This window comes from Aedes albopictus, chromosome 3 (genome assembly GCF_035046485.1).
Source record: "Aedes albopictus strain Foshan chromosome 3, AalbF5, whole genome shotgun sequence".
NCBI classification, from domain to species: Eukaryota; Metazoa; Arthropoda; class Insecta; order Diptera; family Culicidae; genus Aedes; species Aedes albopictus.
The window spans coordinates 259,948,871-259,972,782 of record NC_085138.1 but is presented as its reverse complement, the minus strand read 5'-3'; the positions used below and the strand labels follow the sequence as shown (position 1 = coordinate 259,972,782).

At 39.9% G+C, this 23,912-nt stretch overlaps 1 protein-coding gene, 1 long non-coding RNA gene and 1 pseudogene across 2 annotated transcripts; 1 reads left to right on the top strand and 2 right to left on the bottom strand.

The window, feature by feature from the left end:
- Window positions 1–9,387: 9,387 nt before the first annotated feature.
- Window positions 9,388–10,847, bottom strand: LOC115260230 (solute carrier family 25 member 3-like; annotated as a pseudogene).
- LOC109424491 (H/ACA ribonucleoprotein complex subunit 4) lies at window positions 10,816–22,371 on the top strand. Its single transcript, XM_019699650.3, has 4 exons — window positions 10,816–11,018; window positions 11,161–12,500; window positions 21,531–21,701; window positions 21,766–22,371. Exons 1-4 carry the CDS (start codon window positions 11,006–11,008, stop codon window positions 21,826–21,828), a joined length of 1,587 nt encoding a protein of 528 aa, XP_019555195.3. The 5' UTR covers window positions 10,816–11,005; the 3' UTR covers window positions 21,829–22,371.
- LOC134291946 (uncharacterized) lies at window positions 14,778–21,524 on the bottom strand. Its single transcript, XR_009999362.1, has 2 exons — window positions 16,965–21,524; window positions 14,778–16,908 (listed from the first exon to the last, which is right to left on the bottom strand). It is a non-coding gene; the product is annotated as an uncharacterized LOC134291946 (long non-coding RNA).
- Window positions 22,372–23,912: the final 1,541 nt, after the last annotated feature.

Below are 23,912 nucleotides of genomic sequence, written 5' to 3'. Positions count from 1 at the left end.
ACGCAATTGACGAGAAATACGTCACGGAACACTCAGATACTTGCGCAAACGCTCTGTATACAGGAGCTGTGATGCGACGGCGGTCAGACGTCAAACTCGTTTTGACATCTATTTTAACATTGACAGTGCTTTTTAGTTGGGTTTTGCCCCAACCAGTGAACATTCAACCATCTAACGAGCTCTCAACGAACGAATCGTCACTGTATCCCCACAGACGAATTTATACAGACGTAAAGCCTGGAACACATAGCGTCCGTTCCGTCGAGGTTTGCGTTTTTTTGACAGTTTTCCCATGGGAAATGTGTCAAACTACTGTCACGCACACGCAAACGTATGCATTGTGTGGGGCACTTAAGAGTGCGGTACAAACCACCAAAAATTTTCGGTACCATGTTTTCTTCTTTTTCCTTGGACATAAGTTCACCGAGGGGACTTGTGATTACCATTTTGCGGTACTTTTTACGCATTGGTTTACCCCTTTCACAAGATTTTGACAGTTTCTACTCCCGTTTCGCCGCGCCGGGCGAAACTTTTTTGTTTGTTTTGCTTATGTGCGCGATCTCGTGTAAACATCAACATCCCGGGAGGAAAGGGTCTTTTTTATTTATTCCGACCATTCCGACTCAAACCCATTGGTAAATTAAATAATTTGCGCGGCAAGTATCCACTGTTGTGTGATGATGCAAATTACGACTTCACCGAGCGAGCAAAATCAATGTTTTCTGCCACAACAATTCGTTGTTTTTCACCGTGTGAGGGTAGTCTAGCGCAGCAGCATAATGAAACCGGCTGCGACTCAGCTATATCCAGTGCAGACGTTCTTCGCCAAACGCACCTGAACAACAAGTGTTGCAGGAGACAACAAAATTTGTTGGAATTTATAGAATATCGCTCGCTGACACAAGAACAAATCATGAACATTTCCCTATCACGTTCCACGTCGCTGGAAACGCTGGAAAAAAGTAGAGCTGGAACTGAAAAGGCGCCGATTTGTCGCTGCTCAAGTAAGTAGATATTTTAATTCAAATCTTCACCTAGTTTAATTGATTATTTTCTCGTTCTCTCGACTGTAGACTGTTGGTACAGTTTTTCGTCCGTTTTTGCTTGAATTTGTGTAGCCAGAATCATGACCAGCAACCGGAAGCACGTCAGTTCATTCCCCTCGGAGGGAAGTTTTGTGGATAGCGAGGAAGAGGCACGGTGTTGTCCAACAATTGAAATAGAACACGGAGGATGCATGGAGGAAGCGACAAAAAATAAAGCTGGAGCGGAAACCGAGAGAAATTGAGAAATTTAATGAACTACTCGTGCCGGCAGTACCTGTGTGAAGTGATGATAAAGTTATGTAGCTGGAGGTGAACATCCTGGACGATGAGTATTTGTTCGAGGAGTACAAGAAGAGCTCGCTGCAGAGTGCGAAGGAGCATGAGAAGGTCAGGGAGAAGACAGGATCCAGCCGAAAAACATCGAAGAGGATGACAAGGAGTACGTGAAGGTGGATGAAAGGATAAAAATCCCGAAACCGAACAATTGGCCTCGGCGGTTTACAAGTAAGGTTCCAAGTTTCAAGAATGCCAAAGATCAGCAGCAAGAGGAGTACAAAAAGCTGCTGGACGATCAGATTGATTTCGTGCAAGCTCTGCGATTGTATGGAATCAAGGAAAAAGAACCAGCAATGTCCACAGCAAACTCCTTGCAGGAAGGCAAGAAAAGTTTAAGCCGTTTGAGCACCACGGAGGATCGTATGCGCAGAAAGCGATCACAAAACGGCTTTGGCTTGTGGATGAACAGCAAAGCGGTTGGTGGAACAGTCCATGGAGAAAGGAACGCCCAGGGTGGTACAACGAGTGCTCTGCCATAGCTTCCGAGTTATGCGGGTGTAGTGGATCTGAAATATGTAGGTGCTCTCACCAACTGACTCAGAATGAGGCTCGCAGCCAAACTATCGCTGTGAATGTTTTAAATATTTCCTTCACACAGGACATCTGATCTCTGGATGCAAGGTGGCATAGTGCTTTAAACACGTCGTCACTTCATTGCGATTTGCGTTCCCGAACATCCTAAAATGACATTGGAAATGTCCGTGCAAAACAAACGCCACACTCCCTAGACGAATTATTTCTCGACAACAAGGACATGACCCGGATCGTGATCAGTGGAAAGCCAGGCTATCAGTTCACCTTGACGACCTTGGTAGAATTTGCTGTACGTTTTCGGTGCCAAAATGGGCCTCTGGGAGGAATACCAGAGACTGCTAAAGACGTGAATGTAAGTAGTTCTATATGTTTGTTAAGTACAGTGGTGAGGGGCTGTCCATCTATTGCGTAAGGAAATTTTCTCGATTTTTCGCCACTATCTTTGACTCCCCTTTTAAAATTTTTGTACGAAACATCAAAAACTAACATATGTATGGCGCGTAAGATTTCTCAATCACCTCTTCCCCTCCTCCTATAAACCCTTGCGTAATTATTGGACAGACACTGATGATATGTTTTTAAATGAACCATTACTGAAAAGCCCCATTCTTTAATTGATTGTGATTGCAATTGCACAGATTGTTTTCTACAGTTAGTTAAAAGTTTTTTTTTTTGATGGTTGAAAAAAAAAACTTAATGAAACTCCCTGATTAATATGTTGAGGATTTTTTGGGCATTCTTGGTGTTTACACGAATTTTCGGAGGTGTTTGAAATGTAGGTACTTACAATAAATTTTATAGGGGAGAGGCTACTATTTTTAACGTGCACAAAATTGAAATGATTATCCTATCCTACCTCCGTAAATTTAACATCGATTTTAGACATTTTGGGCTCATTTAACTTGGATGCTCATTAGCTATAGAATAAAATTGCGCTTGGAACGGTCCGATCACCGCGGGTTTTGAAAAACCTTTAAACCATTTAAAGGAACATGCATTGATATCCACATATTGTTGCTGGCCTGCCGAAAATCCTGTGCAGTGTACTATATAAAAGCATCTGTTGGGAATTCCGGATTTTTCTACACCCACGATTCATTGATAATCTCGATAGATAATGAGTGTCTGAGTAGATGATCCAAAAATTTGCAAAATTCAAAGAAAATTGTCGGAAATACCGTGAGGCCGCCTGTCGCCGTTCGTTTCTTATAACATGCATGTATTGGTTTTCTTGCGATCATGTTGAAATTTTTCCCGCTCATAATAAGTTCAGAAATTTCACATTTTTCGACTCTTTCAAGGTAAACTACATTCCCATTGATACATTGTTCAACTCAGTGTTCTATGAGTGCATCCAAAATTAATAGTTAGCGGAGAGCTTGAATTGCCAATCATCAAGTTTGAGAACAGTATATAGTGTGGCAGAACCGCGAAGTTACTTACGAAATTCTTCACGAAAAAATCTGGCATCAACCGGGAATCAAATCACGACACTCTCAGCATAATCTTGCAAAACATGTGCATCTTAGCTCAATTTGGTGCAATTTTCAAATGTAAAACAACAGTTTTTTTTTCGCACAAATATGTGTATATCATCTTTAAGAATCATCAGCGTTGTTCTATGGGGCACATGAATTTATCTAATGATCTAATGAAATCATCTTTTGTTATGAATATGTGTTATGACCTATAACTCAACTAGCTGCGTTAGAAATAAGTTTGAGGACAAACGTTTTGAAATCCCGCTTCAACAGTGCATCAGAACTTCAGACACACAAATCTCAAGAAGCAAGCTTCAAACAACAGTGCAGTTTATTATTCTGTTCTTGCTCACTTGTAATAAGCTAAAAATAAAAAGCTCAGGTGCGCTGGTTTTGTTTATAAAGATAAGCTTTAGGGGAGACTGGGGAGACTTGATCCCTTTTTCTTAATTTAACTATAACTTTAAAATAAACCTAAAACTAGATCAGATTTCCGTACCGTACAGAATGGCAGGTAAACATCTATTGCAAGTTAATAAAAAACAGTAGGCCTTTAAATTATTGGTTAAGTTTTCAGAACTGTGTTTTTATGGAGGCATGTCTTCTGATGTATTTTTCAAAAATGGGTGACACTTGATCCCCCTTTAAGCACATGGTATATTTGGTCGGCGTTTTTCAATGATTTCGAGAAAATGTCCTACAAGCACTTGAAATTTCAAATCTCTGGCATTATTTTCAGAAATACTATTATTCTTTTATGTTATGACACATCTACATCAAAGTAACGTCGTAAAGTTCAGGTTTAACCAAGTAAATAGAGGCTTCCGAATAGAATATTATTTTTCACATATATAATGTGTGTGTAATCCTCGAGGGATCAAGTATCCCCATGTCACTGTTGTGTATACTAAGCTGAATTAACCAAAATATGTTAACAACAGCCTTATTTGGATAAATAAGTTTGAAAGTATTTTATTTAAACTATGTGCAGTGAAATTTTCACACGATTTGGTTCAATTTTCACAAAATTATTGAGATTTTTTGGAATTGCCGAAAAGATTTCTGAAGGACTGAAAACAAACCATCTGCCGTTAAAAAATAATGCAATGAACAATCGAAATCACTTGTAGCCAAAACATAGTCGTTTGTCCAGGAGTAGTTTTGGAAAAAATTATGCTAGAAGAAAAATGTTTTTGATACCGAGAAAATATGGGGGGAATAAGTCTCCCCAGGGATCAAGTCTCCTCAGCCTCTCCTACATAATGATAATTTCCTTTATTTTCCTGGGCATAGACTATCTTCGGTTTTGATCCAGTTAAAACTTTATGCCAATCAGCGGCAAAAGCTCAGGTATTAGCTGGATATTTTTTTTTTTTATTTAATTATTCATGCAATTCTCCTATGTTGATTGGATCTACACGCTTACTTTGGAGTTGTTAAGGTGTCATTTATTGTTAGTAAATAATGTCCTTTATATAACATGAATAAATCGTTTTCAAATTCGTTTCAGCCATTTCCGACAACCATGCTCCGAGGGAAGCTGGAACAATTGCGCCGTCATTAGTTCGCACAATCGCCACGTCTCAAAAGGGGTAGAATTTCGTCGAAATAAGTATATTGTTGAATATTTGATGCATAAACTTGTGAGGGGAAGGGGCAGTTTCACCCAGTGTTGAGAATACTCACTTGCAAGAGTGATACTCACTTGCTTCTATCTCAGTCCAGCAGCATGCTATCAAAAAATGATGCTTGGAGGGCTTTTAGATTGTGGTTTAACCTAAAAGTTTGCCAAATAAAGTAAAGGTCGCAGACGCATACCAAAGTTGTGGGAGAGCTGTGAGTACGAGGTGAGTAAAATTCGTGTAATTTATACTCACCGTGTGCTCACAGCTCTTTCACGGTTTTGGTATGCGTCTGCGTTCTTTGCTTTATTCGGCAAACTTTTAGATTGAATTACAATCTAAAAGCCCTTCAAACATCATTTTTTGATAGCATGCTTCTGGACTGAGATAGAAGCAAGAGAGTATAACTTTTCCCTAGTGCGTATTCTCAACACTGGTTTCACCAGTAACCGTAAAATATCCGAAAACCCAAAAAAAAAAAAAACGTCTTAATGCACCGTAAGTAAGGTCCATCCGCATAGTACGTTCAACAGCAAACTATTCTATCGGACTCTAAAAAGTGCGGATTCGCATCGAAAAATTTTGACGTGGCTTTTTCAAGAAGTAGTTCCATGGGTCCAAAAAGGTTTGTTCTAATTAGGTACACCACGTCCTCCCAAACTGCATGGTGATGCAAGACATTGTAAGTTTAAATTGGTTACATTTACCAATACCTTCTGAAGTTGTTCCGGAAGTCCATGTAGGTTTGTTCTAATTAGGTTCATCACGTCCTCACAAACTGCATGATGATGCAGGACATCATAAGTTTAAATTGATTACATTAACCAATACCTTCCGAAGTTGCTCCAGATGTTCATGTAGGTTTGTTCTAATTAGGTTCACCACGTCCTCCCAAATTGCATGGTGATGCAAGACATCATGCTCTACTTAAAAAAGCTTTGTTCAAGCTAGGTTCACTAAGTCCTCCTAAAATGCATGGTGATGCAAGACATCATGCTCTACTTAAAGAAACTAGGTTCACCAAGTCCTCTTAAAATGCATGGTGATGCAAGACATCATGCTTCACTCAAAGAAGTTTTGTTCTAATTTGGTTCACCAAGTCCTCCTAAAATGCATGGTGATGCAAGTCATCATGCTACACTCAAAGAAGCTTTGTTCAAGCTTGGTTCACCAAGTCCTCCTAAAATGCATGGTGATGCAAGACATCATGCTCTACTTAAAGAAGCTTTGTTCAAGCTGGGTTCACTAAGTCCTCCTAAAATGCATGGTGATGCAAGACATCATGCTCTACTTAAAGAAGCTTGGTTCACCAAGTCCTCCTAAAATGCATGGTGATGCAAGACATCATGCTCTACTTAAAGAAGCTTTGTTCAAGCTAGGTTCACTAAGTCCTCCTAAAATGCATGGTGATGCAAGACATCATGCTCTACTTAAAGAAGCTAGGTTCACCAAGTCCTCCTAAAATGCATGGTGATGCAAGACATCATGCTCTACTTAAAGAAACTAGGTTCACCAAGTCCTCTTAAAATGCATGGTGATGCAAGACATCATGCTTCACTTAAAGAAGTTTTGTTCTAATTTGGTTCACCAAGTCCTCCTAAAATACATGGTGATGCAAGTCATCATGCTACACTCAAAGAAGCTTTGTTCAAGCTAGGTTCACTAAGTCCTCCTAAAATGCATGGTGATGCAAGACATCATGCTCTACTTAAAGAAGCTTGGTTCACCAAGTCCTCCTAAAATGCATGGTGATGCAAGACATCATGCTCTACTTAAAGAAGCTTTGTTCAAGCTAGGTTCACTAAGTCCTCCTAAAATGCATGGTGATGCAAGACATCATGCTCTACTTAAAGAAGCTTGGTTCACCAAGTCCTCCTAAAATGCATGGTGATGCAAGACATCATGCTCTACTTAAAGAAGCTTTGTTCAAGCTAGGTTCACTAAGTCTTCCTAAAATGCATGGTGATGCAAGACATCATGCTCTACTTAAAGAAGCTTGGTTCACCAAGTCCTCCTAAAATGCATGGTGATGCAAGACATCATGCTCTACTTAAAGAAGCTTTGTTCAAGCTAGGTTCACTAAGTCCTCCTAAAATGCATGGTGATGCAAGACATCATGCTCTACTTAAAGAAGCTTGGTTCACCAAGTCCTCCTAAAATGCATGGTGATGCAAGACATCATGCTCTACTTAAAGAAGCTTGGTTCACCAAGTCCTCCGAAAATGCATGGTGATGCAAGACATCATGCTCTACTTAAAGAAGCTTGGTTCACCAAGTCCTCCTAAAATGCATGGTGATGCAAGACATCATGCTCTACTTAAAGAAGCTTGGTTCACCAAGTCCTCCTAAAATGCATGGTGATGCAAGTCATCATGCTACACTCAGAGAAGCTTTGTTCAAGCTAGGTTCACCAAGTCCTCCTAAAATGCATGGTGATGCAAGACATCATGCTCTACTTAAAGAAGCTTGGTTCACCAAGTCCTCCTAAAATGCATGGTGATGCAAGACATCATGCTCTACTTAAAGAAGCTTGGTTCACCAAGTCCTCCGAAAATGCATGGTGATGCAAGACATCATGCTCTACTTAAAGAAGCTTTGTTCAAGCTAGGTTCACTAAGTCCTCCTAAAATGCATGGTGATGCAAGACATCATGCTCTACTTAAAGAAGCTTGGTTCACCAAGTCCTCCTAAAATGCATGGTGATGCAAGACATCATGCTCTACTTAAAGAAGCTAGGTTCACCAAGTCCTCCTAAAATGTATGGTGATGCAAGACATCATGCTTCACTTAAAGAAGCTTTGATCAGGATGGGTTCACTAAGTCCTCATAAAATGCATGGTGATGCAAGACATCATGCTCTACTTAAAGAAGCTAGGTTCACCAAGTCCTCCTAAAATGCATGGTGATGCAAGTCATCATGCTTCACTCAAAGAAGCTTTGTTCTAATTTGGTTCACCAAGTCCTCCTAAAATGCATGGTGATGCAAGTCATCATGCTTCACTCAAAGAAGCTTTGTTCTAATTTGGTTCACCAAGTCCTCCTAAAATGCATGGGGATGCAAGACATCATGCTCTACTTAAAGAAGCTTGGTTCACCAAGTCCTCCTAAAATGCATGGTGATGCAAGTCATCATGCTTCACTCAAAGAAGCTTTGTTCTAATTTGGTTCACCAAGTCCTCCTAAAATGCATGGTGATGCAAGACATCATGCTCTACTTAAAGAAGCTAGGTTCACCAAGTCCTCTTAAAATGCATGGTGATGCAAGACATCATGCTTCACTCAAAGAAGTTTTGTTCTAATTTGGTTCACCAAGTCCTCCTAAAATGCATGGTGATGCAAGACATCATGCTTCACTCAAAGAAGTTTTGTTTTAATTTGGTTCAACAAGTCCTCCTAAAATGCATGGTGATGCAAGACATCATGCTCTACTTAAAGAAACTAGGTTCACCAAGTCCTCTTAAAATGCATGGTGATGCAAGTCATCATGCTTCACTCAAAGAAGCTTTGTTCTTATTTGGTTCACCAAGTCCTCCTAAAATGCATGGTGATGCAAGACATCATGCTCTACTTAAAGAAGCTAGGTTCACCAAGTCCTCCTAAAATGCATGGTGATGCAAGTCATCATGCTACACTCAAAGAAGCTTTGTTCAGGATAGGTTAACCAAGTCCTCCTAAAATGCATGGTGATGCAAGACATCATGCTCTACTTAAAGAAGCTTTGTTCAAGCTAGGTTCACCAAGTCCTCATAAAATGCATGGTGATGCAAGACATCATGCTCTACTTAAAGAAGCTAGGTTCACCAAGTCCTCCTAAAATGCATGGTGATGCAAGACATCATGCTCTACTTAAAGAAGCTTGGTTCACCAAGTCCTCCTAAAATGCATGGTGATGCAAGTCATCATGCTTCACTCAAAAAAGCTTTGTTTTAATTTGGTTCACCAAGTCCTCCTAAAATGCATGGTGATACAAGACAACCAAAAACTATCTAAATTTGTTGCAGGGGTTTAGACAGATTTGTTGGTTCACCAAGTTCTCCCACATTTCTCTTTTACTAGAAACCCCAATGGTGTTGTTTCAGAGGTTTCCACGCAATTATTCTAAAATACACTTTTCCCGTAGTGGTTTTATTTCTTTAACCTTGAAAAGGTTGTACTCCGCGGTTCGTTTACACGATTCATAAGACATGTTGGTTCCCCGTTTATAATCACGATGTCGTTCACTTAAAGCTTAATATTTAACCCTTAAAGGCGCACGACAATAAAAAACTGATTTAAAAAATAAATTAATAATTAATAATAAAAGTGAATTTCAATTATTTTGGAGCGTTTTTAGGTATGTTGTTTTAAAACAACATTGCGCTTTTAAGGGTTAATCATAATTTGTTGCGAGCACAACACATTATAGAAGCGAAATGGCTTATTCAACTCCTGGCTTTCTTTTTCGATTCTGGCATTTTTGTGATGTTCGGGGGCTGATGACCTTGGCTGCGTCGTATATGAACCACTGTAGGACGGTCAGTGTATCGATGACGATGCGGGGTTTCAGACTGGGCCATGTGCACATGAATTCTAGCGTCTTGGCTACATCGATGGCACTGAATCCCTTGGCCTGGTTCAGCTTGGACACGTCAATATGAGCCGGGTCAGACACAACGGCGCAGAACAACAGGAAGTGTAACCAACAGCGACAAATGCGACAACCAGCTACTCGCTTTAGATGCAGTCGGCACGTGGCGTGGGTATAACAGCTAAACGGTACGTTCGAAGCAGGCGAACTTCTTCATGGTGTAGGAATCTGGAGACACTACAGTAGGACCCAGACCATCATCTTGAGAATAGCTTGGCGCATATTGTTGACATAACCGGGCATCTCATGGATCTTCACCTCTGCGGCCTCCAGCGGCGATAGGGCGATGTCGGCGAAGAATCCGGCCGTAGCTGAGGCGGCCAGATAGGCTTAGATGAGGTACAAGTAGGCATTCTTGCCAATCATGTTGGCGTACTGGATTTTGAAGGCACCCTGTGCCGAGTATCCGAAGAAAGATGGAGCCTATCCCTTGGGATTGGTTTAACAGATTATTGTAATTGGCAGTTCTTGATATACATGGCTAAATACAGCAGTATGATTGCCGTGTGGATGAGGCCGCAGGGAGTGCTCAAGTCGAAGAATTCGTTAGAACCGTACTCTACCTCCTTGCACGAAAAGCAGAAAACATAAACAATAACAAAGTTGTTGACAAGTCGCTTGACATTTCACCCAGTTCGCCCGTTCAAGGGGTTCACCAAAGCGACCAATTACACAATGAAAGAGGGGCTTGCCAAAGCGTGAAAATGAAAGTGGTACCGAAAAAAACGATTACTGCTCCGTCTGTATCTTCGTCGGTGGTATCCCGGTTAGAAAAGGATATGTCATTCCCCTTGTTTGAGGCCTCCGTTGGGTGAAAATAACTTACTACTGGGTTAATTTTTTTGCCGCTCTCAAACGAGAACTACTCACTCACCACTTTCGCTGTTTAACGCAAATTTGAGTTATTCCACGGAAGACCGGGATTGCGTCAAAACAACTTAAATTTGGGTTGATTTGTAGTTCAGTGCACAGTATTAAAACAGGAATTTGATGTCTGTTTTCTGTGCTTATTGGAAACATGATTATAACTTTTATAGCATCCAGCACCCTCGAGCTTGCCCATTCGGTTTAAACTACGGTACAACACCCCTGCGCAGAATACGAAAAGTCAAAACACGACGCACTCACACCAACAAACGCAACCCAAACATAACCTAAAACCGCGAGCAGCGTTCAGCACGCGTGTTCGTCCTGGGCTCATAATATTTTGGTATCTGCAAGGGAGAGGGCAGCCATTCCTTTTCTGAAACCGCGAATGGCGTGTTAGATTTGGCTTTTCTTGGGAAATTGATCAGTGATTTGAGTGTTTGGCGGAGAATTATAGTGCCAAGGAGGGGAGTATAAAAAGTTTGCGACAAAATGTCGGATTACGGTAGGTATTGATGGTTTAATTACAGTCGATCATGCGGCGCTCGGAATCTCGTGGTTTTCCATCACGAGGTTTCCGTGCGTTCGGAAGTAGATCGTTACAAAAAAGGGATGATTTTCTGATTCTGGGTCATTTCTGCTTTTAGAAATGGGATCCCCGACTATCAAGAAGGAGAAGAAAAAGAAGAAGATCAAACAGGAACCGGGGGCTGAGGTTGAGAATTTGGGCGAGATTCAAAAGTCCGGTAACTTCCAGATTCAACCGTCGGCGGCCATTGCCAAGCTGGACACATCGAAGTGGCCGTTGCTGTTGAAGAATTTCGATCGGTTGAATGTGCGGACAAATCACTATACTCCGTTACCGTTCGGATCATCTCCGCTAAACCGGAAGATTAAGGAGTATGTCACGTCTGGATTCATTAATTTGGACAAGCCGTCCAACCCGAGCTCTCATGAAGTGGTGGCATGGATTAAGAAAATTCTGAAAGTTGATAAAACCGGCCATTCCGGTACACTGGATCCGAAAGTGACGGGATGTTTGATCGTCTGTATTGATAGGGCCACCAGATTGGTCAAGAGCCAGCAGAGCGCTGGTAAAGAGTACGTGGCCGTTTTCAAGCTGCACTCGGCGGTGGAATCCGTGGCAAAAGTTAACCAGGGTCTGGAGAAGCTTCGTGGTGCATTGTTCCAGAGACCTCCGTTGATTTCGGCCGTAAAGCGTCAGCTACGTGTTCGCACGGTCTATGACTCGAAGCTGCTGGATTACGATGACCAACGGAACATGGGCGTGTTCTGGGTCAGCTGCGAGGCCGGTTCCTACATTCGTACCATGTGTGTTCATTTGGGTTTGGTTACCGGAGTGGGTGGTCAGATGATGGAACTGCGTCGTGTCCGTTCCGGCATTCAGTCTGAAAAGGACGGAATGGTCACCATGCATGACGTGCTGGATGCCCAGTATTTGTACGAAAATCACAAAGACGAGACCATGCTCCGGAGAGTGATCAAGCCGCTGGAGGGTCTCCTGGTTGGACACAAGCGGATTATCATGAAGGACAGCTCGGTGAATGCCGTTTGCTACGGTGCTAAGATTATGCTTCCCGGTGTGCTCCGCTATGAGGACGGAATCGAAATGGACCAGGAAATAGTGATAGTGACCTCCAAGGGCGAAGCCGTCGCATTGGCTATTGCCCTCATGACGACAGCCACGATGGCTAGCTGTGACCACGGGGTTTGTGCCAAGATCAAGCGGGTCATCATGGAACGTGACACTTATCCACGCAAGTGGGGCCTGGGACCGAAGGCTTCGATGAAGAAGCAGCTCATTGCCAGCGGAAAGCTGGACAAGTACGGCAAACCGAACGATAAGACCCCGAAGGAGTGGCTGACTGGATACGTAGACTTTAACAAACCTGCGGCCCCGGCCAAGGACGCCAATGGAAATGGTGCGGCGGCAGCGGATGGAGAGGATGAGTTCGCCGGAGGCAAGGTGAGTCATTACTTTGAATTCACTAGCTACAGGGTGTGTAAAGAAACCCTTCACGACCTGTGTAGACTAGAGAAAAACGAAAGGCTTTTCAAAAAATGGTGGCGATGGGTATTATCGGCAGGTTTGTTCTCTTCGTCATAAGGGTTTTTTGTCGACCAAATTTTCTGAAACTTGGTCGTATAGTTCAGCTTGATTGGAAAGGATTTGAGGCTCTACTATGGCGAATCACCAACGGTTCATCACGAAAATTCATAATCAGAAATGCTCGATAAACACGGAGGAACCACCGCGGGGCTCAGTGGATTCTAAACCCAAGGAACAGTTGCAAGTCGGTTGAATTTGAGAAGGTTTCGGAGGTCGTTATAAACCCTAATACATAGGGAATTGGGCCAATACTATAGAACAGATCGGTGAAGTACTAGATTTGTAGTAATGAGCTGAATTTTTGTATGGTGAGAAGGTCAATTCTCCGTTTCTGCAATAAAATGGTGCAAAAAGAGAGGGTAGTATGATTCCTTGTCTAATTTGATGGTGTTTGAGCAAAACTTTGGGCAACAGTGTTGCCTTTTTCTCCATTTCTTGCAACATAAACAACATAGTTATCCAAAGTTTTGCTCAAACAGCATACAATTAGGCAAGGAATCATAATACCCACGCTTTTTGTACCATTTCATTGCAGAACTGGAGAATTTACCTTCTCACCATACAAAAAATCAGCTCATTACTACAAATCTAGTACTACGCCGAACGTGCCCCATTGGCTCTTTTATTAATCTTCCCACGAATCTTTCTCAGTTATCCTCTGAGGAAGACTAAAAATGGTAGTCGAAATCAGTCACAGGATAAGCATTAGAGCTTTAGTACTTCGATTTGCTGAGTAACCTATGTCGACAATCGATTAACCCGGTGATTTAATTGGACGAAATCGCCCGATTTGCTTGTTTTTATCATATTTGGCGGATCGAAATTGTCCGATCTCTCCCCGGTTTAATTGGGGGAAAGTGTGAGGGATGTTCAATGGAAATGGCTTCAACATAAAAACCCGATTTAATCCACCTATGGTGAACAGAACCACATAACATAAGTGGAACTCTATGGTCAGAGCGAAGGAAAAAGTTGTATCCTTTTCCAGCACGCGAAACTGTTATATCTTTTATAAAAGGCGTCGAACTGTCATTTATTTTCGTAAACAAAAAACAGCTGTTCCAACCAGTATTCCAGTGTTGGCAAAGAATACAGGAACGAAGATTGGCATCTGAGATATGCGCAAAACTAGCTTCTGGAAATCCATTATTTATTTTGTCTCAAATTCATTGAAATCTACGAAATTACACATCCACTTTTCACATATCGATCTCCCTTCATATTTAAGGCTAGAAAACGTATTTTTGACTTGAGCTTACAAAGATTCATCATGATGTATGTCCTTTTTTATGTTTACTCGTGCTGCCAGTCTAGATCTATGAGGTCTTTGTCTTACTTCACAGCAATGAAAAATGGTATACATGCTGAAACATGGTATGGCAATAATGTTATAACGCATTTGACATTTCGATGCCCTGTATACCAGTGTACGAAATCGGAAAGGCATCAACTTCTTGAGCCGGAGTTCCACTTATGTTATGTGACAGAACCCTTCTTACACTTATTAAAATTATTGTTATATTATTTGTATTTAACATATTTATTTTGTGTAATTGACCAAAAGTTCTAGAAAATATTGTGAATTTGGCATCTAGTGGATTGGTTTCCAAAATAGCATCATGGACCATGGACTAAACTACCAGAAATGCCAGACACCTCCTAGAATCTTGTATGGAATGTTTAAAAAATAGCTTACATATTCTGGAATATTGTATCTTTTGTTAACTGTCAAAAGATCTTGAATCGATTCAGCGGGATACACTTTGTCTAATATCCCTTAATCAGTCGATTAAATTAGCTCCGAAGTACTTGGTATTCATGGTTAATACCATGGTTATGGTGTAAAAAGGACAAAAATGATATATCTACTAAGTTAATCAGTTTTGGCATTAGCTGGTTATTTTGGCTGTCCGGTTCTTGCATTTTTCCCACAACATATAAATTCAAAGCTTTCATTTAACATATTGTTAGTTTTCATAGAATTCCTGTTTATTTGTAATTTGTTATTTATAATTTTATTGAAAACAATAACCTGCTAGTATACACTTTATATGAGGTCAGCATTATTGATTGAACAATAATTTCCCATAGACTGGTCAAAAGCTCATGCAAGATAACAAACGAATATAATAATAAAAAAAGAATTTATTGAAATACTCTTCGAAAGATATCTCAGTAAACAAATGTCCAATCGAAATAAAATTTCAGGGCCTTTTACAAGGATACTGTGGCTTTCATTTGGTGCTAAGAGAACCAAAATCGGTTAACAGATGGCTGAGATATTTATTATGATACACTTGGTCAAAAATCTCTCAAAGGTTAACCTGTATTACTCTTAAGTACTCTTAGAGAGATATCTCGATAACCAAAAGTCCAATCCTAATAAAATTGTATAGGGTTCTACTAGGATATTATAACTTTCATTTGGTGCCAGGAGAACCGAAATTGGTTGACAGACGTTTGAGATATTTAGTATGATACACTTTGTAAGTAAAACCACAAAAAGTTTAGTTGTATAACTCCTAAGTACTCTTCGAAAGATATCTCAGTAACCAGCTTTCATTTGCAACTAAGAGAATCCAAATCGGATATCAGACGGCTGAGAAACGTGCGTGACTTTTTTTTGTAACATACGCACACACACATACATACACACACAGACATTTGCTCAGTTCATCGAGCTGAGTTGATTGGTATATGAGACTCGGCCCTGCGGGCCTCGGATCGAAAGTCGGTTTTTCGAGCGGTATTTATACCCTTCTTATGGGTGTAAGAAGGGTAAAAAGGTATCAATGTTGGTTTAAATCTGAAACAAAGAGCAGAGCTAGGAAAAATGTTGATATCCACTAAATTTATTCATAACAGATTGGAAATCCCGGCGTAAAAACAATGATAATTAAAGTTTTATAAAGTAAAAAATGCTTTCCACGAATGTATGCACAGCATTAAATCCCATATTTAGTAGAAATTCATGCCAGAGTTCATAGTGAAACTGCAAGAACAATTTATAGCTGCATTTTTTTTCAGTAACATTTGCAGTACAATCAGTGCTTTTGCGAAATCCAAAGACATTTTCTAGTTGATGCCTGCTGCAATTTCTGGAGAAGTTGCTGATCGATCACCATGAAGAATGAACACTTAACAAAAACTTGTTCTAGCGCGACTACTAGGAGATATGACCAAAACTCTAAAATCAAAAAGGAAATTCTAATAGAAAAAAAAAATTGGAGAGAATCTATGATAAGCTCCCAAAAGAATTTCTGACTTAAGTTCCAATGGATGTTTTTAATAAATTTCTTAAAAATCTTCAGCGAAAAATTCTGGATAATTTTTTTTTTTTGGTAAACTGCTCCACAAATTTCTTCTTAAATTTTCTTCCAAGAACTCTATAGAATGTGAATATGTGATAAAAATCAAATCAAGAGAAGGTGGAGCACCAGGTCCGATGGTTAGAACACTTGACTATCACGCCGAGGACCTGGGATCGAATCCCACTTCCGACAAACTCGCAAAATGTGAGTTCTTCCTTCGGAAGGGAAGTAAAGCGTGGGTCCCGAGATGAGCTAGCCTAGGGCTAAACTGCCGGTGGAAGCATAATTGTCCCATGTGCATTTTTGGCAATATTGAGATTTTGGAGCCCATGACCATGTATCATGGGGTACTATCATATGGGGAAATAAAAATAGGTAGTTTGTTCCAAAAATTGGTGGGGCTGGCTCACCGACACTTCCGGTCCGCTTTAGTGCTTTATGCATCATTGTGGCCAGGTGTTGCTCTAGTTTTTCCAACTGTATTGTAAAGCATGAGCGGTGATCCTTGGCATTCTTGTGTAAATTGGGGTAGGTACTCGAAATGTTGATCGATCACCGATTATTACTGGCAGATGCAGTGGAAAGTTTGTCTTAATACGTATCAATCGTCTCTGACAAACGAGAAAAACTGACTTCACTGATTACCTGTCTCTTAGCCAAATTTGGTATAGAGTCTTCAGTCTCCGATTAATCGCTTCATGTTTGATGGAGGTTTTTAATCCAATGGGTTACATAGCCGCTATCCGAATGAAGAGAGTAATGTTCCGCGTAATATATCACAAATCGAAAGAGGTACGGTACATTACGTGGAGCGGATATACTGAATTGGGTACCAGACCAAGTCCCTGCTGGGTGGCGCTAAATAGGTGAGCCATAGACAATAGAATCGTCAATGTCGTAGGGCATAGTATGTGACTATTGTCGAAACAACACTATTTTTGCTCATTGTCCAACTAAGCGCATAACTATGTTAGGGTCAAGATTAGGACTATTGTTGGTCATTGTCCACTAAGCGCATAACTATGTTAGGGTCAAGATTAGGATGAAATCAGTGGTAAAATATAATAACACTTTTTAGTTTGTGTAGTTAGTTGAACTAGTGTTAACTTTTTATTGGGACATCTTCTGTAGGTTTATTCTGGATTACAATGCATTTGCTGCCCTTCAACTGAATTATGTTATAACAGTAAACAACATTATTCCTTCTTGATAAAAGATGTATGGACACAAAATTGCCAAACTATACATCTGATCAGATATTTTTCCGGTATTAAATTTGGGTAGAGAGTTAAACACCTACGGAAAATAGTTTTTCAATGTCAGACAAACATCACATGAACACAGCTACCAATGTACCAAACCTTCTCTACTGTCTCATTTCGCCGCTTCCTATCCTCAATTGAACTTATCTGACACTAGTTAGGACTGTCTGTGGGAGATCCGGGTTTCTAATTCTGTGTAGCACTTGTTAAAACGGGATGCCTGATATGTACTGCGGACAAATGGGCTGGAAGTACTGAGCAATCACAATTACTGTCGTACTAATCATATTAAATGCATGCTTTTCTACTTACATCCCGAACGTCGCCAACCGGCAAAGAGGACATGACGAAAAAACGCGAGATGGCCCTAACAAAAACTGGAAAGGCGATGAAAATGGTCACCGATGCAACGATATGGAAACAAAATAGATGAGAAATAAACGACCAAATCATAATCTATGAACATATCGCTAATGTTCTTTATCGTTCTTTCTTTTTCTCGTTTCAGCAACAAAATCGAAACCTCTCTACTATCTCTTCATTTTCTACCTCTTCCCATCCTATTCCCACATCTTCTTATATCCTCTACCCCATCTATTTAATGTATCTGACACTTGTTGGGACTGGTAACGCCAGCGCCTGCCTGTGGAAGATCCCGGTGTGCTAATTCGGTGTAGGACATGTTAACGGGGGAGGCTTAGTAGGTCCACATCTGCCTACAAGCAGATGGGCTGACAGTTGTCGGCCTGGGTGTGGACTGAGCAATTACAATTACAATTACAGTTTGTTCCAAAAATTGTTGAAAAAATGCAAGGCCGATTTGTAACATTCTTAAAAGTGGACGCATAAGCGTCACGTTTCATTGGAAATCCTATGGAACTATAAAATCGCTCTAAAACAAAAATTAGTGCTCAAATTCAAAATTGGTTGATGTGTGATGTTAGAACACGATTCAGCACTTATACTTCATAGTTGAGACAATTTACTTTTTTCGAACTTTGGACGCGATTTTCTCGATTGTCTGTTTTTGCGCATGGGACATTTATGCGTTCACCGGCAGTAAAAATCTCGTTAATACAGATAAAAAGAAAAAAACATCAAAAGAAGTTTCTTTGACTTCTTTTTTTTTCTTGCTTCACATTTTTTTCGTGAAGTGATATTTTGTGGGGGCCCGGGGCCCTGCCACCCCCCTCCTCGCTTAAATCAAGCACTGATTACACTAGTTAGGCCTGGGACACACTGATGGTGTTCGTACCAAGGGGTTTCCCACAAAATTGATTACTTGTCACCAGGGTTGTGCAGTTTCAGGATGGTCAATGTCGAATGACACTCGCTCCAACCATCACTTCATACGACAAACGCAGTCCATCAAAAAATTATCGATTCACGCAAAAGCCATTCAAGCCAACCCTCGTTCAATGCAGAGTCAACCACATCCAACAGCAGCGATCGTCTCTTGTTTCCGAACCACACGATGAAACACCGAAGCGAGTTTTTGTTCTACGCTTTGCATTCTATTCATAGGGCGTGCTATGTTTGTGTTTGCTGCGCCATGCAATACTACTTAACAAATTGACCCTCATCCTGGCATTTTTAGACGAGAGTCACCCCGCAGTGAGTGACATACAGGGGATGGCCAAAATGTTTGGGATAGGCAACTTTTTTTCTCTCACAAAAAATTTCAACATGCTATAACTTTTTATAGAGCGCATCAAAAAATCTCAAATTTTGACTGTTTGTCAACCTATTATATGTGCATCATTGGTACAAATTTGGGCTCGATTGATAAATCTTTCGCAAAGTTAGAACCGTTCGGGTAAAACACTATTTTTCAGACAACTCATTTTTGAGCTGTCATATCTCGGAAACCAGTGAACCGAATAGAATGAAATTTTGAACGTACACTAACAATATGTAAATGCTTCACAAACTATTAAAAGATAGGTACTTTTTAAACATTGAAAAAAGTTATCATGGATTGACACTTTTTGGACTTTTCTCGAAAAAATGTAATTTTTTCACATCAATGTCAATAAATTTTAGTGTTGATATCCAAAGATTTTCCACTTCTGTTCTCAAATTATCTCTAATCAGATATATGTATTAGAGCCTATTTTGATTGATGAAAGAACACATTTAATAATTTTTGTGTGGTATTGTAAATTTGACTCATTTTCCTCTATATGGGTAAAAATTTCAACCCGGTATAACTTAATTCGCCGTGAGAAAATATAACATTTTATAACATCGTATTAAGTATCAATATATTGTTGATAAACGTTAAAAAATTCATTCAATTCGGTTCACTGGTGTCCGAGATATGACAGTTCAAAAATGAGTTGTCTAAAAAATAGTGTTTTACCCGAACGGTTCTAACTTCGCGAAATATGAATCAATCGAGCCCAAATTTGTACCAATGATGCACATATAATAGTTTGACAAACAGTCAAAATTTGAGATTTTTTGATGCACTCTATGAAAAGTTACAGCATGTTGATTTTTTTTGCGAGAGAAAAAAAGTTGCCTATCCCAAACATTTTGGCCATCCCCTGTAGCTCTGCTTCGGAACGGCGGTTAAGAAGCGTTCGGCTTCTCAAGAGATTTGCAGAGGAAGAGCGTGGCGGCGGCAGCCACCGTATCAATCAGGAGGGGGATGACGAAGGGCCAGAATCAGGAACCCAACATTCGATTCAACATGGCGTCCAATGTTTTTGTTTTCATTGCTTTATACACGGCAAAAATGCGCTTCAACATCGACACTGCTTCGCTGCTACATATAATATCGTGCAAAGTGATAAAGAAAGAGAAACAATCATCAAAAACAACAATTTCGCTTGAAATGTGTAATTTTCGAAATAAGCACTAGCAACACACGAGCCACACACCCGAAAATCAGGAGCAAGTTAGGGTAAACCGACCAGAAAGTGGGTACCAAAACGCGCCGTACCAAAAACGATGATGGGTGAGGCGGCGATGTACCGAGTTTGACAGCTGTGTCAATGCGTTCGTCTCGAATGTGTTCGATAGCAACATAGAGACGGTCGGCTGTAGCGTTGATGCAGGAAGAAGGACAATGTTGATGTTGCGGCTTTTTTGTGTTATGATGGTGGTAATGCACAAGACAGCTTGTCACTACCGAAAAAAATACTCTGATTACTCACTGATTACCATGATTACTATGATTATTTTTTGATTACCTAGGTTACTGTTGATTACTCATGATTACCTGTGATTACCATATGATTACAATTGATTACCCGTGATTACTCGTGATTACTTGTGATTACTCTGATTACCATGATTATTTTTTGATTACCTAGATTGCTGTTGATTGCTCATGATTATCTGTGATTACCATATGATTACAATTGATTACCCGTGATTACTCATGATTGCTCGTGATTACTTGTGATTACTCTGATTACCATGATTATTTTTTGATTATCAAGATTACTCATGATTACCTGCGGTTATCGTAAGACTAAAAATAATTACTCGTGATTACTTGTGATTAATCTGATTACCACGATTACTTGTGATTACCTTGATTACTTTTGATTACCATGGATTATCATTGATTATATCTGATTACCATTGATTACCTCGGATTACTAATGATTACTTCTGATTACCATGATTACTTCTGATTACCATGATTACTTGTGATTACCTTGATTACTTTTGATTACCATGGATTATCATTGATTACATCTGATTACCATTGATTACCTCAGATTACTAATGATTACTTCTGATTACCATGATTACTTGTGATTATTTTGATTACTTTTGATTACCATGGATTATGATTGATTACATCTGATTACCATTGATTACCTCGGATTACTAATAATTACTTCTGATTACCATGATTACTTCTGATTACCATGATTACTTGTGATTACCATGATTACTCAGAGAAATCGAAAGTAATCATTGATTACTTGTCACTAAAAAACTTGTTGGAAACCCCTTGGTTCGTACCATGGTACAAGTTGTCAAGAAAATTATTTCAAGGCTATAATCTGGAATGAAGACAATCATCAGTATGAAACTCATTTCAAGATAATTGTATCATGGTACGAATACTATCAGTCTGTCCAAGATTTTATACAGCCGACATTGGGTTCGGATTGTAAATAATCCTCAAAAAGCGAATAGCAGCGTTAATTGGGTAAAATCTAGGGTAATTCACAAAATGCAACGTGATGCAACTAAATTAGTGGCGAATAACGGTGCGATAAAGCTATTTGTATACAGCACATCCAATTGACTGAATTTTATATGTCGTACCTTTGTGCTACCAATTACAGCGTAAACTGAGCGTCGGCAGCGTAGCCGATCAGTCGATGGACACCTCCGCCATGGAGGTCGATGCCGGTGAAAAGAAGAAAAAGAAAAAGAAGAAGCACAAGAAGGACGATGAAGCACCGGAGGAGGCTCCAGAAACCACCGAGACCGCTGAGGTGGAAGCCACAGAAGAGGTAAGCTCTGATTCTAGGGTTTAGCTGTTATTTTTAAACTAATCCGTTTCCTTCTATCTTTCAGCCTGCGGAAACCAAGAAAAAGAAGAAGAAGAAGGACAAAAAACAAGAAGAGGAAGCAGAATAACGTGCTTGTTTTACATAATCTCGCATCTGATCACCATCATCCGTTTGGCACGTCCTGGAACAGGAGAGCAAGGGCTGGTTAATTCCTAATCCACATTACGGCGGGAACGTTGATTTATTCAAAACTAATATAGTTTTCGTGATGTTTATCGAACCGCCAGCAAACGTTAAAGTGCAAGACTTATTTGCAATCCTACGTAAAGTCATTTCAGCTAGTAATTAGTTTGCATTAAGGTTACATCTTGAGAAATAGTCATTCAAACTTTCTATAACATCCAAATCAATAGTTTCTAACTTGATAATCCACCACCAGTACGGACATAAAGTAATCAGTTCAAGGGCAGATTAGGTTCGAGAGAAATTGTTTGATTACTATTATAAGACAAAGTTTAGCCAACCTACTTATGAACGGACTCATAAGGGCAAATATTCGGCGCGAGATTTCTCGAAAGTCGACTTTTTTAAATTCTTAAGCATTTTTGTTCTTTTTTACAACTAAAAGATGAAGATAGAGAATAGATTTATAATCAGTAATTGGAAAACAGCTGTATGTTTAGCTTTTGTTTCTTCTTTTTGCTTCGAAATTCCCTATAAAGGTGAGTACCGTAATCTGGGGGGTAGTTGATCAACGGGGTGAAGTTGATCACTATGGGATCCACGTCCTTCAATCGCTGAGGACGCCACAATTCTGTTTCAGTGGAAGAACTTCTAACGTAAATCAATTGTGTGAATATATTTGAAGAATTGGCTTCTTTAGTGGTGTTGAGATAATTCCATATTCGGAATCTGCATGCCAAACTGAGTCGAAATCCAAATTTTCATCAATTTTGGTGCCCGGGAACCTATTGTAAAATCAATTTGAAATTTGTATGGGAGCGATTTGTCGAATCACCCCTCGTCGCATTTTGTACTGAGTGGAGCTGTCAAGCAGTTGCCCAGCTGTCAAAAGGTGATTTCAAAAAATCTCTTTGAAATTGATTTTAGATACCAAAATAAAGTTCTAAAAATCTGAAAAAAATCATAGCGTCTCAGAAAAAGGTGCTCTTTCGTATAAAATCAAAAAATAGATACATTTTTCTTAATTTAAAAACCCAATTGTTGAAGGTTTTTATGCGAATTGTGACAGATTTTGCATAAAAATATCGTCTGTTTTGGATGTGCATTAAAAATCAGTGAAAGGACTGCCTTTCAAAAAATCGCCTCCAATCCGACGACGATGACGCTGACGACGGGAGCAGTTCAACTTCCCCATACGAGCCTCACGATGGCACCTACAAGCGACGGCTGTCAACCAAGCGCAGGAAGGAGAAAAAAAAGTTGTGTACTATTCAGGAATCACAGGGCTGTGATACCAAATTGTCTAACGAAAAATGTTAATAGTTGATTCGGCCCCGTTAAGCTTTTGGGCGCATGGGCCTACAAAATAAAGATTTTGAAAAAAAAACGTCTTTAAAAAAAAAAAGACACGGACACGTTTGATGCATTCCAGTGAGCTATTTGCTCTTTGAAGGAAGCACGACACTAGACAACGGACTAGCATGCAACGCCCAGTGGCACAGCCGAAAACTTTTCCTGACAGCTGCGGCGGGAATCGAACCCGCGCTCCTCAGCACGATGCGACTAAAGGCTTGGTGACCTTAGCCGCACGACCATGAAGCCACAAGATGACTAACAAAACACTATCTCTTTTATTTATTAAGGTTTATTGAACATATCTTTGAGTTGAAATTTATGTTAACAATTAGGTTTTATTTAAAAATAGCATATTTTTGCGAAAGTAAGATGATTTTCAAGAAATTGTCTATACCTTTACTGCCCCCACTCGCATAACAGTCCCATCTTTGCTGGGATTCCTATTCATATGGGACAGTTATGCGAGTGGGGGCAGTTTAGACGTTTACCGTCGGTTATTCTATAACTTTAAACTTTATTATATTTTAACATACAAAAAAGTAAGAATTTTTTTTATGCGTTGATAATAGCAGAATAGAATAGCAGAACATACAAAAAAGTAAGAATTTTTAGAACTAATTCAGATTAAGTATCGTCAAATTTAGTTTGTTCAATAAATTTCCAATCTTAGAA

Bases quoted from the DNA above. Each gene is read 5' to 3' on its own strand.
- LOC109424491 (XM_019699650.3), top strand. The intron at 12,501-21,530 runs GTGAGTCATTAC...TACCAATTACAG, and splicing joins ATGAGTTCGCCGGAGGCAAG to CGTAAACTGAGCGTCGGCAG. The intron at 21,702-21,765 runs GTAAGCTCTGAT...TCTATCTTTCAG, and splicing joins AGGTGGAAGCCACAGAAGAG to CCTGCGGAAACCAAGAAAAA.